Below are 17,638 nucleotides of genomic sequence, written 5' to 3'. Positions count from 1 at the left end.
CCCCCCCCGCTCCACTGACGCAAACCTCCTCTCCCCACCACTCAGGACCAAGCACCGTACCTGGGGGGGACATACTGTCTTATTTTTTTTAATTACTTTTAATATGCTTGTTTCATGTGTTGGTGTAATTACTTTGTCTGTTTCTTAGAGTGCTGATTTTACTGTGAATTGTCTGTGAGTACTATGTACAGCGCTAGATAAACAAAAATGGAATGATTATATCATGTCCTGCATTCTGATGAATTTGTATGCATTTCATGGATATGGACATTTGTGTGCTCAGTAGAGTTATACCTCCGTTGTCTTTCACAGTAAAATTTGGATTGGTTGGAATCTCAGCAGGAACATAGAAGGAAAACCTTCCATTTGCAAAGTTGTCCTGATCTGCTGCTCGGACGGTCTGAATCACCTGAGGGGAAAAAAACAGAAGAGATGTGAAGGAGCAAAAAAACAACCGAGGAGACAAGAAATGAAAATGGAGGTAAAGTGAGGGAAACAAAAGCCAGCGAGATTATTGAGAAACAAAAAGGCTGAGAATAAAGTATTTGTTTGAAATTCTCCACTGCACACAGTCCAAGTTGGCAAGAAACAGTAACCCTAATCCAAATCCCTGATGTTCTCCTTTCTTTTCTCATCCTCATATCCTTTATCTCTTGCAAAACAGGTCCTTGATCTAAATAGGTCTTACCTGGTTAAACATGGGTTAAATAAAAAAATCTTAAAAACTGACATGTTGGCTAAAATGTTTGGTTCGGAACCGTCACATATTGTTTCATTAATGTAGAATAAAGGCTTTTTTTAAGGCGCAAACAGCTTATAAATCTTGAGAGACCTGCTAAAATGTTTAATGGCAAGTACTATTATAGAACATGCCATGTTGGAATAGTCAGATATTCCGATCCAGCCCAACTTATTACCACTGTTTTCCAACAATTTCAGACACAGGAAATTAAGTTTTTTACATTCAAAAGGTTTTGGGGGACGACCCCAGTCCACAGCTAAAGCTATAACAAACTCCTATACAATGACTCTGTGCCATTCTGGCAAGCTTTAGTCTTGGTTATGTTTGAGTGTTACTCCACATCGTACTCCTATTCAGACTTACAATGTATTTGAGTAACTTATGCAATATTCACTTCATAAAGGATAGACTATAAAATCCAGCTCTAACGCCTGACACGTTGTTGTATGAACACAATTATTCTCTATGAAACACAAGTACGCTGCCAATGTAGAACATTGGGATGCAACATTACCGCAGTAAGTAGTGTCTAGCACTCCCATGAGAGCTGATGCCACATGGTCGACCGCTAGCACAGATTAGTTCCTATGTACTTAACTGAATAGCTATTTTCACATGCCCAATCATTTCTCAACTTTTTTTTTATAGTCATGTGTTTTTAAATGATGTATAATCGACCTGTACCTAGACATCCAGCCCTTCTTGTTTGCTGTGCAGGTGAAGACGAAGAGCAACATCTGTTGTGCAATGACAATGAGAGACGTGGTGACGCTTCTCTTCTTAGAGGACAGCTCCGCTAAATGTCTTCAGGAGCAGAACTCAATGTCGCTTGCTACATTTGCAAGATTACAGCAGGATTTCAATTAAGCAATCAACCCTGCAGCCTGATAACAGGCTTAATAAGCTTTGTATCAACTCATTTGGCGATGGCTTGAATGTAACAGACATTCATTGATGTTAAATAGCTGTAATGCAGTGTCTTCGTCAGGTGAACATCAATATTTACAAAAAACAGGCTATATATATATAAATACCATGACCGGCTGCTCCACCTACAGTTTGGAGGTGACTTGATACAAAATAACATCCCTATCAATACACTGAGAAAACACACAACTAGCCCATGAAGGACATGTAATACATTTCAGAGGGATGATGCTATCATTTATTTAAGCAACAGTCGGAATGAGGACTATTGTCCTTGACTATGTTCTAAATTTAATTTTTACTGAAGCTTCTGACTTAAATCAGAATAGAATATATTCTTTTTGTCTCCAGAAAGTCTCCTCATGTGATATACACAGAAAATGGGAGGCTTGCTCACCAAATGCACAGATTGCCTTTATATCGTTGTAAATGGTGACATAATTATGTTTAATATAACCAATGTTCTTTTCAGAAAATTTCCGAAAATCTGCCACTTGTTAACAGTAAGCATAGCACAGACTGCATTTAAAATAACGCTACCATGTTCCTCTGCAGGTACTACAGACTGTTTCTGACATGCACGAAGCAAGTAAAAAAAAACAAAAAACGTGTTGCAGTGTGTTGTGAGCCCTCAGGGTTGTATCTGCCACTCTTCTCCATGCACTTAGCACAGCAAACATGAAATGAGCATACCTTTTGTATGCTCCACAAACCAAAACGCCAGTCTCAATATTTTCAATCAATAATGTAGATATAGCACTGAGTCCCCGAAGGTGGCAGAAAAAAATAGTCATGCCAGACTGACGTGCCTCGCATAGCATTAATCTGTTGAAATGCCAGCAAAAGAAATGAATGCTCCCACGACATTAACTGCGTTAGCATGTGTTGTCTGTTGCCTGAAGCCAAGCTAAATGATGTGCATGAATGAGCGCATAACTCATCCATCATTCTCAGTCACACACTAACATTTGCATAAAAAGAGACAGCGCTGGACAGATAATAAGAGAGAGCAGTACCTATAATAAGACCGAGGGAGTTTATGATCTGTGTGTGTGTGTGTGTGATGTATACATGGTGGCAGCCGTTGCTATGATGCGGATCTGTGCCTTCTCGCTTTCGCAAAGAAAAAAAGTGTTTTATCATCCCTGGTTCAGAATTGGCCGTGCTGTGGAGCAGAGAGGGGCGTGGGGGGGGGGGGGGGGGGGGGGGGGGGGGGGGGGGGGGGGGGGGGGGGGGGGGGGGGGGGGGGGGGCTTGTTTGACTTTAAGATGATCGTCTCTGCTGCTATCTGGCCCAGCAGCGGAAGCATCAGCGCGCTCCACAGTCTGAATAATGTATGGGTTCAAGAAGCTGCAAAGTCTGCAGCTCAGCTGATAAATCCCCCACTGATGGTGTCAGACACACAACAAAGAGGCTACAGATCAACATGAATGTAAATGTGTGTGTGTGTGTGAGAGAGGATGAATGTGTTTTCAGTGGTGTACAAAGTTTGTTTAATGTTCCTTTGTTTGAATAGTGAACATCAAGTTATATTCAAACCCAATCTCACGGCAGTTCGTGAACTGGTCATGTTATTTTGATTTATATATTTGTGTACAGGTGACCATTTCATAACCCTTGAACCCTTTCCCCCTAAAAGCAGGGGAGAGGGTTAAAGGAGACGGGAGAGCAGCGGGGGAAAGCAACAACATTGTGTTTTTTGTGTGTGGGGTCTGAGGATTAATGGTGCTAAACTTTACTCCTCCCATCAACAAAACTGTTTTACTTCTCTCCTTTTAAACTTTCTTTTACTGAATAAATACAACTTGATTCGTCTTGTTTTCCCATATTTGGAAGTTGGGCTCCCTCAGTTGCTGAAAGATACCAAACACCTGGCTCATAGATTACATTTTATATAAAGCGTTCTATTGTTCCGTTATGGATATTAAGCATAACCCGGTTACCGGTTCCCAAACAATACTTTTTTTGCACAAATCGTTATTCTTATTTTTTTAGCCCGGTCTCTGTGCATAACGTAGAGATTTTGCTGTGCGTGTAAGACAGCCAATAACAAACATTATTACATCTTGGTAGATGCATGCTGCATGCTCATTGGCTCACTGATGCTGATGAGATTTATTCCTTTAGTATTGAAATTGAATGATTGAGATTTCTCTTGCACAGCTACCAGAAGACTTACAACCTTCAGACACGTTGCTCATGTGACATCTACATCCTCCAGCTCGGCTCAGCTTTTACCGGAGAAGGGACTTCACTGGTCTCCGTCGCAGTTCACGGCGTCGCTGTGTCCAATTCTTTCAAGGCCTTTGGGTTTTACCAAAATCACCATAAACCTGGGTGTTTTATTTTGAACTTTGGTTTAATTTGTAAAGCATCCAGCCCTCTGTCCTTCCTACATGTGATTACCTGTCTGGCTCGACGTATTCGCTCCCGGCTTGCGGAAGAGATAAAGGACAGACGGTTAAACGATTAGCTATAGCATGCAAGCCGCTCTCTGTTTCCAGAGTTCACAGTGCTGAGTGTTGTGACTTTGCAGACCCCACCTTGGAATGTGGGGGTAGTTGCACAGTTTGCAGGTCAGCGAGGGTCCTCTGAAGTTGGAAGTGTGAAATTGAAATCACAATTTCTACGGTATCATGACTTCTACTGCGACTACTTGCACTGCTGTTCTCAACAACAAAAAAGTTTTCTTAATCCAATTTTAAGGCCATGACATTATCATCCAGTAGCGACTTAAACACTTTTTTTTTTAAACACACTTTTGTTCTTCTCAGCTGAAGCATTAAAAACCCACCTGTCCATTTTTGGTGCCCTCACACACGATGACGGCACTGTTGCCCCCGGAGATGGCTGGAATGTTGTCATTGACATCCAGGACCTGGATGGTGACTGGGACGTGACTCACCATACGAGGGTTATCTAAAAATGTTCACAAGAAAACACGTTTATTTGCTTCAGTACCTTTGTATTTCCAAAGAAAAAACAGATTCATGGTTTTTCCTACAACCAGAGTAACGACCCTGTTATTATATTTGTACTTTCAGAGTCTGTCTGTACTTCAACCATAAGGAAGTAGGTTGGCAACGTGGTTAAACGGTTTCTTTTTTGACTTGCTTCAATGGTTTTACGCTGACAATTACTTCTATGTTGAGCTTTGGCTTAGAAAGTAGTTAATAGTCCAGTTAACAGAGATGGAGTAAGGGTTTGTGGCTGCGTTGTAGTCGTTAAAAATACATTTATCCTCATCATTATTTCATGTCTAGATTTCCCGTTCAGTGTGTAGCCGGCTCAATCTGCTCTGTTCAAAGTTTTGGCTCTGTCAAAAAATGACTAGGCTTGTATTTTAGGCGGAGCGGACCACAGACCGGTCTCTGGGACGCTTCTGTCCGGTGGAGTCCAAACCCTGTCTCCAGTAGCTCCTACAGGGTTTCTGAAAACTAATCATCCAGCGAGTCATCCAGTGGAGATTTAGCGCTCGGTGATTTATTTTAATTTATACTCTTTATTGATCCCCTATGGGGAAATTACAATTCACACTCTGTTGTTATTACACACTACTCAAAGGCCTGAAATACCCACAAATGCTCAGGTCCTAAACATGCACTAATGGAGAGATGTCAGAGTGTGTGGAGGGGTGGGCTACCAGTGCTGGACCAGCCCCTTGGGGGATTCAATGCCTTGCTCAAGAGCACCTTGGCAGTGTCCAAGAGTTGAACTGGCATCTTTCCTGCTACCAGCCCACACTCTGTACTTTGGTCCGAACGGGGTATTGAACCAGCGACCCTCCGGTTCCCAACCAAACTCCCTACGAACTAAGCCTCCGGGTACTGCCTCATTCAGTACAGAATATCGACAAACTTTCCCTCAACATTAGCTGTAGCTAGCTAGCTAGCTTGGTTGGCAGAACGCTACATTATTACGCTACAGAATTCATTTTGGTGAAGTAAAAAACACAATGATAGGGTCAGAGTTTAAGATGAAAACACAGGAATCAACCCCAAAACAAGTTCCCACAGTGTCCACAGTGCCAGGGTCAGCACAGCCCTTACCGTGATTAACAGGTCGGTGTGTAGCAACGCCACAAAATAAATGGGACCATGATCCCCAAACCAAACACCTAAAAACCAGTTTAGGTCTATTTAAATGTAACCAGGGTCAGCATTGCTTAGTCTCTGTAATGGCTGAAAGGTCATGAATTTGACCACTCAATGTTTAAATATTATTTCAGCTGTAACTAAGCTGAATGTGTAGAAAACACTGAGGACATGCCAGACACTATTACAGTTCATTTCCATGAATGTCTGATCTCTAGGGGAGCCTTCAAAATCTAAATGTGTTTATAGTTCTCATGGTGGCCTTGTGATAAGGCCTGGAGAAATTTGCATGACAGGCAGCCAAGAGGCAGTGCTCTGATCCAATGGAAGGCACTCTAGCCCAACGGATTGGGGGGGGGCATCAATCATATTTCATATTATTTCATATGTTTAATGCCCCCGCTCCTTGCATGATTTCCTCCGTCTTTCCCCTGCTTCCTCAGTGGGATTGACTAAAATGCGAGGTAAGGGAAGCAAGTGGAGGAACCGTAAATGTTGTTTAAGGGAAGTGAGAATCAGCCAGTGAATTAGCTTGGGTGACAGGAATGAAGGCCGGATGAATAAGAATAGAATACAGCTTATAAAATATGCAAAAGAGTATTCTTCCTGATCAAACGCATGCTATGGCTTCATTAGCTGTGCAGGTTGCCATAAAGTCCAGCCAACTTTGTGACTCCATTAAGCTGTCCGAGTTAATTCAGCCCCTCACTCAGACAGCCGTTACGCAATCTGAGTGTTAAACCGGTGCCAGGGAGGGGTGGTAAACGTTCAATAAATCCAACCGTATGAATCAAATAACAGTCAGCTCTCGCCAGCAAAACAACTGACGAGATCTCATCTTTCAAATGTCTCGTCCTTTCTCGTTGTGCCGTTGCATCTCATTAAATGTTGTTGTTCTGTAACTTCCGTTTGTTTGTTCATTCATCTGTCACATTCAATATCTCACACACCACGGAACGGATCCCATTACGACCCACAGCTGAGTAAAACGTTTGACCACAACACTGCCACAACAAGGACTTTAGTATTGGATAATTGATGCTTGATAACTCTTTACTTTAACCTAATTGAATTCTGCAAGTACAGAATTAATTTCATCGTAACCTCTGAAGCTTGTAGGAATGTGTGTTGGATTTTTAAAAAAGAGAGATGGACTGGAATTCCCGAAGTCTGATAAAAGAGCTGAATTATCTTTGTATACTCAGTGGATCAGGATTAGAGTTTATTCCCTGATTACCATGGCCAGATTGAACCGTTCTGTCCTGTTCGGTATTGGGGCAGTGGGGGCTCCTTTTACTGGCCTTTGGTCCTAGATGAGAATAAAGATATAAAAACAGAAGGCTAGAGTCTGTGAACTTCCCGATAGCATCGCCTAAATGCCTTAAGAGCTGTGCATCATTCGGGAAAACATGATGGTTAGATAGAAACCTCCTATTTTTTTATGCTTTTCTGTATGATATCCAACAACATTAGGAGACTACCGGCTGGCCTGATGACACCCGGTAGTCATGTGACACCGGCTGGCTACGAGCTCCCAGACGCAGAGCGGCAGTTGATAGTTTTCTTTTAGAAAAAATGTTGGGATCTTTTGTACAAATCAATCTTATTTTGACATTTGCTTTGCACACCCACCTCACTCTTGATAACATGTCTATTTGCATGACGGCTTTATTTATCTAGTTACTTTATGATGAACATGTGGGAATATTGACTGAACATTGTGTTGTCTTTCCGTCTGCCATGCAACTTTTACTTTTTCTGGGTCAAAATCGTAAATTAATACCTAAAGACACTTTTTCTGCTTTCCTAAGTGTTTTTGTCACTTTTCCCAAAACTCTTTGTCACTTTAATTTCTGTGATTTTCAGGACATTTTATATTGTTTTTTTTCGACATTTTTGTTACTTTTTTCAACATTCTTTTAAAAAGAATCTTCAAATGCCGTAACATTAAATAAACACCCAAATTAACTAAATCTAGTGATCATTTATATTACTTGTAAAGAGCGTTGTACAGAACCATTCACGTTATTTTTTGGGGGCAATTTGTTTAATGGAAACCAAATTTTCTGATATAGAAACTGTGTGAAAATGGGTCAAATTTGAGCCAAGGACAACAGGAGGGTTAAGTTCGGATTTCGTTTGTTTGTGTGTGTGTCTATTCTATCAATCATCATCTTTTACCTCATTCCCTTTTATTAAATAAACTTCTATTGAATGGACTGAACTTCTCTATGTCTGTTCCCATGCATTCTGACCGATGCCCCATGGTGATGGCAATCAAAGTTAAAAACTGACCCCTCCTGAACAGGTGACTGTTCGCTGGGTACAGTATTATGACTGAATAACGTCCACAAAATATGAGCAATTTGCCGCAGAGAAAGGACAGATTAGGCACCAAAACGACTGGTTGAGATTAGGAAAAAGATCATGGTTTGGATTAAAATACTCCCAAGGAACACACATTTCCAGGGTGAAAGTCTCTAGTTTTGAAAGTCCTTGCCGATCTCCTCTCTACACGGCCAGCCGTGTTCCTTTAGATCAGTCTTCAATGTGGTGAAAAATAAATAAAAAACGTGGAATGCTTACGAATTACAGGGCTTTCCTTCTTGTAGCTTTTGGAAAAATGGTTCATAAGAACAGGCTTTATTATTGGACCGTTATGTGTGCTCCAACAACTACTGTAGTGAGCTACTCACAACGCCATTATCCTAAGTTATTAGCCAGATAAGCGAGAGTCAAAAGCGCCCCCCAAAAATGTCTAAAGCATAAAAAAAGCTCCAATAATTACAGAATGGACTTCATTTCATAAATGCACTAACAGAACAGCTTTGTCTCAGATAATGTTAAATAACAGTACAATTGTTCTGAATTAAAACTGTAGCTTCACACATTTCTCTTTTTAATTACGGAACAAAGTCCGGCTAATGAGCTATTTTAACAATTGTGTTTTAGAGGGTGAAGTAATTGGATAGTAAAGTTGTTTGAAAGCCAAATTGCAGACATGTTTCATACTCTGTCCTATCCTTCATCTCTCTCATCTCTTCCATCCCTGTCATCTCTCTCTGTGCTTTGCAGGGCTCCTCTCAGCTCATCCCATTAGAGGAGCCTTATAGAGGGGATCTGGGGAGCCGCTGCAGGAGAGATATTTTCTGATCAGAGCTAAGGGTAATAGGCAGGGGTGAGGGTCAGATACCATATCTGAAAAAATCTCTCTTCTGTCTGCTTTACTTCACCAGAGAGCTGAACTTTTTTTCATCCAGTCTCACCTGCAGACAGAAGGACGATGGCCTTTGCTCCGGACCTCCTGCTATAAGTCACTGCGAAGCAGATGCATAACTGTGCTAACTTTATTTAATGAGAGGACAGAGAAGGAGATCTGAGGGTGTAGACCAAGAAATAGACACACCATGGGCGTCAGAGCCAACATGACACTTTTTAATGCTCCGGCTAGCACTTATATGGACTTTGGGTACATTGGCAGTATATATACAGTATATATATGTATATATATACACACACACACACACACACACACACACACACACACACACACACATATAGATAGAGCTGTAGTAAGCGACACAAAGCGCCAGGGGATCGTTAATGCCACTGTACCACTAGATCACATTAGCGATATTCTGACCTGAACTCTCCACACCAACACCATATCACATCACAAAGACAGCCGGACAGCAGCTTTTCAACATGGACTCCAGTAGTCTCTGCAACGTCTACCCTGGTGCATCATGGAGAGTATCCTGACCGGCTGCCACACAGCCTGGTATTACAGTCTCGCCTTGCAACACCCACCTCCACAGCTCTGCGGAGGGGGGTCTGGCTAGCCCACACAACACTCCGGGATGTTTGCTGATTTATTGGTATTAGAGATTTCCAATATGGTATCGCCTCTGATACTGCCTAAAACGCTGGTATTGGTATCGGGAAGTACTGGAGTTTATGCACCACGTAATAAAGTAAATATGTCTCCGTACCTAGAGACTGGCATGGGTTACTTTTCATAAAATCATTTCTCAATGCAAATTAAAACAGCAATTAAACTAACAAATAAAACCATGCCAATCTCTAGGTATGGTGAAGGGTATGTGTTGATGGGAGGGGGGGCGGGGGGGGGGTTAATTCCAAAGGCCAAGGAAAACTTTATAAGGCTGCAACGTATCCTGGAACCATGAAATAACTGGCCTTTAATTTAAAAAAATTATTATATACTATTATAATACTATGCTTCTATGGGAATTTAACACAGGGGGGTATATAGTCTTGCTTCCAGTATTTTGAGGTACTTAAAGGTTGGATTTTTCCTAATTTTTTGATTAACCCTTCTGTTGTCCTCGGGGTCAAATTGACCCGTTTACAAAACAATTATATCAGAGCAATGACCAAAGAATATTGCAAAAAAGCTTCAAAAACACAGGACAAATTCAACAAAACATTTTTTTAAACGCTGAAACAATTGACCAAACAAATTCAGAAAAATTGTCAAAGTTAACAAAAACATTCTTGGTAAATGTGAGAAAAAAACTTGTTAAAAAAAACTACAAAAGCATAATCAAAGTGACAAGAAAAACTTGAAAAAAAATCTACAAAAACGTTGAGAAAAGTGTAGAAAAAAAAACATCAAACTTTCAAAATTTTGGCCCAGAAAAACAGAAAGTTGCAGGTCGATGGGAAGACTGGTCTCTAACTTCCACTCCAAGCACTCCTGTTATTAATGCACAAGTGATTGTTCTGACAAATATGTGATTATTCATTACAAAAGTACTACAATTTAATCTGCAAGTCGGGCAGCAAGACACTCCACTTCTGATAAGCTGCTAGTGTGGTTTGGCCCGTTGTGGAGGAAGCAACAAAACCAGGACACATAAAAAACAGAACGCAACAAAGACGTGCCCAGTACTAAAACCGGGTTAAGAATTTCTTTGCCAGTGACTATTTCTGGTATATTTCTGGCACATCACTAATAAAGAACCTTACACCTGATGTTACGCATCCTTCCCAGCCGTTGTCAGCTGGTGAGCCAGCACCTCACTAGAATATGTATTTTTTTCTCTATCTCTAACATCAAGATGTCAAGAAGATTGACTGAAAATAAGGGATGATGGCTTTTAAATTTCCCACTGACTAACCTCATGAAACTTTAATACTGAGATTAATTTCACACTGGTTCACATGAGGAGAGATACGCTGGAGTATCATCCTTGATTCTTAAATGATATGGTAGGTGTCCCTGCTGCACAGGAGGTTTGGGTCTTGGCTTCATCCCCAAAGACTCAGCATCAGGGTGACTGAGCCGCCCGACATTTATGAATGCCCCCGCTCTGTCCATTACTCACACTATTGCGCAGTAAAGGCCAGTGGAAAGGGTAATTGGCAAGATAAGCATCGACTGGAGAGAAATACGAGCTTCATCAAGAATGAGATCAAGAATAAATCTCTGATGGGAATATTCCACAGACGCATCCACGCAGAGGTCCAGTCAGAGCACGACATGTTTCTTACAGTGTATTCCACAGACATTACAATTAGAATTAAGTGGTCTTCTTAGATGTCTCAGTCTTTTTTTGTGTAATTTGTTTTCGAGGCCAAGCAAGGCTTCAAAAACAAATGAAATATAATCTGTGAAGCAATCAATCTGTGCTGGCTGAGGACATTGACTTGTTATTAATACGTTGCATTCCGTACATTTGGATGATTTTTCATGCAAATGTGTAAGTGCCTATGTAAACATTTGTACATGTCTGCAGAACAGCAAAGTACAGTTGGGTATATTTCATTGCCAATATACAGTACATATATGTATATAGGATGAATGGATAGACATCCTTTGGATGTGTAGCTGGAGGGCCAAATAAATGGATGCTCTTAAAGGATGTATACGCAAAAAAAAAAGATGGCAACAGTTTGTCTTTTTGCTCTGCTGGTACTCTGAACTTACCAACCTCTGCAGCCATCACAGTGATGTTATGCCACGCAGTCTCCTCCCGGTCCAGAACCTGCGTGGTCCTGATGATGCCGCTGTTCACCCCGACGGTGAAATGCGACGGTCTTTCCTCTCCGTTTTCTATAAAGTACCTGTGAGACAGAACGTTGGGATTAGTAAATCACAAGCTGACATGGCATCCTCTCTTGTGTTTCACCCTTTTAGTGATTTGGATGCAGTGTGACAAGGGGGACGTGTCACTCCCAGCTCTTGGAATGGTTCCAGAGAGAGTTTAGAACTGAGATGCCCCCATTCAGAGTAGTTTCCTGCATACGTGTTGTGTTGGCTCCCCCACTGCCACGCCTCTTTAGGAGACTAGCGACAGGTCCTGAGTGTATTGAATCCAATGGGAGAAGTGTACGGAAACATAGGTTATGACCCATTTCTTCACCCCATAGTCACCAAAGTAGATTTTGGACCCATTTTTAAAGCTACTACTGAGGTTATCCTTATTGTTTCTTTGTCCCCAGTAGGCTCCATGTATTTTTTTCTTCCTTTTTTTATTTCCTCCATTAAAGTTGAGATTTCGAGTTTAGTGCTTTATCCCAGTTCAAAAGGTTTGGGAGCCTGTGTGGGCGCTTGTTGCGCCTCCGTCATAAACTCTGCTCTTTTTGTCCAGTTGACAGTTTCAAACCTTAACAAAAATAAAATCGATTGTGGATGATTTTAATTCTGTAGTTAGTTGTACAAGCTGTACTTGCTATCTATTCGGCTGTGAAACGGGTGACGTCACTTACTTGACTGAGACGGGCTAGTTAAGACCACTACAAATTTTTCCTGCAACTTTTTCAACGGTTTCGTCTGCAAATCTTTGGTTGGAATTTTTCTTAATGGACCTGATGGAGGTCTTAAGAACCTGGGGTAAAACTGATAGAAAGCAGCGCTGAGCCCCTGCTGCAGAACATGTGCCAAGGGAGACATGAGCAGATAAGTGAAGGGAATGTAGTATTTACAGAAAAGTGTGGCTTTTGCAGAGCAGTACAATTCTTCAGTGGACCTGCTGTTCGGAACATGCCGGAGCCACACACTGTGACACAGCTCTGACGCAACTGCAAAGTTTCTTTTGTTGTAGAGACGATTTCCTTTACCTGACAGCGCTGTTGGTGCTATCAGGATCCACTGCGGTCACAGTGCCCACTTGGGTGCCAGCAGGTGAGTTTTCATATATGTCCATAATGTAGTAGTCCATGGAGAAGACAGGAGGCTCATCCACATCACCCACAATGACTCGTAGGGATGTAGAATCCTTAAATGGCCCCAGGTGGGCGAAGCGGGAGTCTGGATGAGTGTTGGAGGCTTCAATGTTGAGTGTGTGAACCTTTCTCTTCTCATAGTTTAGAGGCTGCGGAGGAGGCAGAACAAACAATGATCTTACTAGGGACACATTCAGAGAAGATCACTTCAATGTCAATTTCAAATGGCAAAATGCATCTTTAGAATAGTTATTAATTAGAGACTTATGTAACATATACAGATGACTGATCAGATCAGGTGTATACAATGGGTATCATGGTTCCTTTCCCTCTAGAACAAATGGGAAACTACTGTAAAACCATCCACACAACACCCTTACAGTTAAAATCTGGCCTGCGAGGGATTAGAGATTAGAAAAAAATCGAAATCAGTAAGATAAGTTTAATTAACCGTGTGCACAGATCAATAGACAGCAACCACTGGGTCTGAGTATAAGTTCAAATTGTAAAAACAGTAAAATCCAAACAACTTGTCTGTAGTTTCAGTAGGTCTTTAGTCAGCTGTCATTCACAATAACCTAAAAAACAATGTTCTCATCGTGCTTTGGCCACAGGAACCGCCAGCTGTCAACAACATCTGACAAAGAAATATCCACAGCAATGAATGCCTAAAAACACACACTGATTATTCTTCCCAATAAAGTGAGAAATCCCAAGAACACAAAGTGTTACAATATGCTGACAAAAGCAAACTTCAAACATTGGGGGAAAATGAGAAAAATAATTCTGGACTTCCTCTCTTCTCAAGTTTGTTGCAGCTGGAGAAGAGTTACAAAGAAAACCAAAACCACTTTAAACCTTGAAAAACCAGTAATGCTCACTCCAGCTGAGCGCTGTCTTCCCTGTTGTCATAGTTTGAAGGCTGCGGGGGCCAATCAGACACACCCGAGCGCTTTCACTTCGGCTAAAGCTAGGAGTACCGGCCATGCATGCTGGATTTCATCCAATTCCTATAAAGTTCATTACAGCATGTATGAAAAGAAGCAGAAACATATTCAAAATGTGAAGTCCAAAATATTATTTTGTGACACTTTGCACCTGATAAAACTAGTGCTGCTGCCTGTAATATGAGTTGATTAATAGCAGGCTAGTGACAAATGGTCAAAAAAGGCTTTATTTGGTGAGATACCCCTACCGGAGGTAAAACTAAACCAAACAATGTTTGTCCTCATCTCTCCCATACAAATGGATTTTGGCTAAAAATATGTTACTGCTTAATTATGTTTCTATGATAATTACTGGCAAACAACAAAGTAAATGAAAACTGTCTACTTAGATATTGATCCGAAATACAGAGAAGCCGTGTGGTACTGTCGGATAGTCCGATGTTAGCCACATCTCCGTAAAACAGAACACACATCCTCAGATCTCTCGTTGTACACTGACCCGACAGCGGAGCTCATCCATCTTGTTGCTAAGAGATTGCACATTTTGCCAGCAGCATGGTTGGTATTGGAGGCCGCGTAGGTCCCCCGCGTCTTCCTCTCTTTTGCCCAATATTGCCTTCGGTGACCAGGGCGCCAGGTCTCTGATGTTTTGATGATATCCAAAGGTATCATAGGTGTTTTGGACAATTTTAGAGCATCATGTCTGCTGTCCAACAAAATCTGGCGATGATGAGTGGTAAAGAAGGACATAGGCTGTGTTATCCAACTAGTAAGTAAGATTAAAACTAACACTAAGCGCAGCGTGAGAGGCTCGTAGCGTGTCGCCATACATCAGCGCAACCTTCCATTACGTTAAATGGATAATGTGTTGAAATTTAAACACGTGTGAATTGGAACAACGAGACGTTTTTTGCTTGGCAGTGCGGTTTAGGGTGCATTACACAGTTTTCTTTTTGTCGTTTATTTTTGCAGGTTGTGTTGTCTCGCCATGTTTTTGTGAATTCACCTGACAGAGTATCAACACATCCATTTCATGTGCACGGAGTTTTATGCCAATCTTCCTCTATGCCACATCAGTCCTGACGGGTTTTGAACTTAGATGAGCAACCACTAAAGGGAGACTTTGGTGCAGATATGCAAAGATTTATTGTACTAAGAAATGTACATGTCTTTGGGGATTAGACCATTGTTTAAAATATTTTAAAGGGGTACAGAGAAGCCTGACGTAGTCCCCCGGATGGAGCCTAGACACTGGTGATGGTGAAGAGAGAACTCGGAGACCAGACGTTTCAGGGTTGTTTAGGATAGAAAAACACAATCCATCACATTCATTATTAATTTCACTTCTTCATCACTTCTCTCATTTAAAGAAAAATGGTATATCCCTACACATTACATTTTCTACTGGCTCAGTCTGCCACCTCCGCCAATGCCACCAGTTGTGGAAACATTCATTGGTCCTGTGACAAGAGCTGGTAAATATGGCAGAACAGGCAGTAAAGGTAGTTTGATCTAAAGGAAATCACACTTGTCAGATTGACAACACTTTAGCCCAATCGATTGGAGGGGGGTGCCAACATGTTTTCCCCTACTAGCCCCGCCCCTGGATATCATGGTCTCTTTGGATGTTCTTTGGATTCCCGCTAACAAAATGTTGAAATGCTTCCCATAACATGTGGAGTGCAGTAAGCCATTAACTGAAAGAAAACACACTCTGTGTACACAAGTACACTAATGTCATTGCCCAGTTACTGTATTGCAGCGTTGTGACGAGCCAATCACAGCCCATCCTGAGACAAAGCAGCGTGTTGAAATGCAAATGCTGTTTGTTCTAAGCTCTAATGTCAAGACATATTGTTGCATTCTGGCATTTCTGTGGAGCAAAAAAAACAAACCCATTCAAAAATCTCTGATGATACATCAATGATACATCAAGGTATACTGGCCAACTGGGCAAACCTTGACAGTAGTAGAAGACTAAATGAAAGCGCGAGCCAGAGAAGAAAGCTTCACCGGGTTCTTGGCCACTACAGTGTACCTCACAGCCACACTTGAAACTGCAGCTCACATTTGAAACGCATTACATAATTGCATCGGGCTCAGTGTTGGCCTGTGTGTTGTGATCTCTGATTCATACCTGCCCGAGGGAAATGATTCCCTCCTTGCGGTCGGCATCGGTGGTGATGGTGAAGATGGCAGCTGCATCGGCATTAGTGATGCTGTAGGTCATCTCAGCGTTCTGCTTCTCATCTTCATCGCTGGCTCTGATCCGACCCACGGCCTTCCCTACTGGAGCCAGCTCAGCTACATACAGCTGGTAGCTCTCTGCAACAGCAACACAACATTACTTTGAATTATTTTTCATTATATACATTTTTTATGATTTTCAGTGCTTTTTACATGCAGTTTAACATGTTCCGTCATTGTTTTTTTTTTCATTTTTGCTCTGATCTAGTGAACAAATGAATAAGCCAGCAGGGAAAATGACGACAAAGCAAAGGGTAAAGAGCGTGGGAAGCTATATAGCTGCAAGTTTGGTTGCACATCAAATTTGAGCATTTAAGGCAGCACAGCATCGTTCTGAAAATATATGACAGCTTGGTTTACTTCATACAAACCAAAGGGATGATTGTTGGAACGCTGGAAACACGAACCAATCAGGCTTTTGATAGTTTTATGTTTTGTTACTGTTGACTTTGAATGAAGTGTATTCCCCAATCATGAAGTTACAGTTTATTTAAATGGAATCCGGTGAACAATTTTTGGGCTGTTTTTGAGTTAACGAGCCCCTGGTATGCTTTTTACTCATCTTTCAGTGTGTTCTATAGTTTATTCCGCATGTAATAGATGTATAAAGTACAAGAAAGCCCACATTTTACTCAAATGGAGCTCTCTCTCCAACAGGCCACACTTTTTCTAAACCGCCTGCCCACATTTCTGTTTGAAATACCTCAATGAGTGATGTCACTGATTGAGAATGCCAGCCCAGTTTCTCAAATGTGCCGCCCATAGGTGCTGCCTGAGCAAGCATAGGGGCTTGTTTGAATTTGGTTGACCAATCCCAACAGAGTGGGCCAGCTCACACATCAGAGCAGACTGGGCTTTTCCGGGAAGGCGGGCCAAGAGCTGAGACAGAGCGCTTCAGGCAGAGGAGCTGCAGCATTGGGCAGTATGAGAAACACAGTGTGTTTTTTTAACATCACAGGATGTAAACCTGTTCTAGCAAACCTCAAGAGTCCAAATATAATGCTAGAAATGAGTATAATAGGGTCTCTTTAAACAAAAAGATCAGCCTCTGTAGGGATCCTTTCCATATCGTTGTCAGACATTTAGAATAATAATCTTAGCCTTTCAATGGCAAATAGAGGAATTTTAAGGGATGGAAATTCAAAAGGTGCACAAATGCCTATTAACATTACATTGCACTCTTTTTGCACAAGCTTGCTTAATACTGGACTCATTTCAAAAATGGCTGTTCCATGAGTCACTTAGACACAAAAACATAGACAAATAGGGTCCGGGTTAAAAAACACAAGAGTGACCCTTTAGTGACGGAAGACTTTTTCTCAGTCTGAGATTATGAGATTATGGCAATTATTATCTATTGTCTATTAAACTATTGGTGTAATATTGTTAAAATGCAAAGTTAGCACAGTAGGACAACGTTTACATTTTTTTTGTTAAAATGGTGCCAGGCACCCCCCAAAAGCTCTAATCCTCGAATCGCTGCCTGGTAA

At 41.5% G+C, this 17,638-nt stretch overlaps 1 protein-coding gene and 2 long non-coding RNA genes across 3 annotated transcripts in view; 2 read left to right on the top strand and 1 right to left on the bottom strand.

Annotated features, from left to right (window-relative positions):
* LOC117954590 (cadherin-18-like) overlaps positions 1 to 17,638 on the bottom strand; it is a 75,498-nt gene that overhangs the window by 4,348 nt on the left and 53,512 nt on the right. The window contains exons 6-10 of the mRNA XM_034888509.1: positions 16,039 to 16,226; positions 12,850 to 13,103; positions 11,717 to 11,853; positions 4,464 to 4,588; positions 295 to 409 (exon numbers count right to left, since the gene is read on the bottom strand). Coding sequence (XP_034744400.1) covers positions 295 to 409; positions 4,464 to 4,588; positions 11,717 to 11,853; positions 12,850 to 13,103; positions 16,039 to 16,226 — 819 coding nt within the window. The remainder of the gene's footprint in view (positions 1 to 294; positions 410 to 4,463; positions 4,589 to 11,716; positions 11,854 to 12,849; positions 13,104 to 16,038; positions 16,227 to 17,638) is intronic.
* On the top strand, positions 1,556 to 3,887 carry LOC117954663. The gene is made up of 3 exons (XR_004658854.1): positions 1,556 to 1,566; positions 2,751 to 2,752; positions 3,818 to 3,887. It is a non-coding gene; the product is annotated as an uncharacterized LOC117954663 (long non-coding RNA).
* On the top strand, positions 6,472 to 17,095 carry LOC117954669. Its single transcript, XR_004658860.1, has 3 exons — positions 6,472 to 6,482; positions 15,372 to 15,376; positions 16,992 to 17,095. It is a non-coding gene; the product is annotated as an uncharacterized LOC117954669 (long non-coding RNA).

Source organism: Etheostoma cragini, chromosome 12 (assembly GCF_013103735.1).
Source record: "Etheostoma cragini isolate CJK2018 chromosome 12, CSU_Ecrag_1.0, whole genome shotgun sequence".
Classification (NCBI taxonomy): Eukaryota; Metazoa; Chordata; class Actinopteri; order Perciformes; family Percidae; genus Etheostoma; species Etheostoma cragini.
Note: the sequence above shows the minus strand (reverse complement) of the source record. Positions and strands in the feature narration are given on the sequence as shown.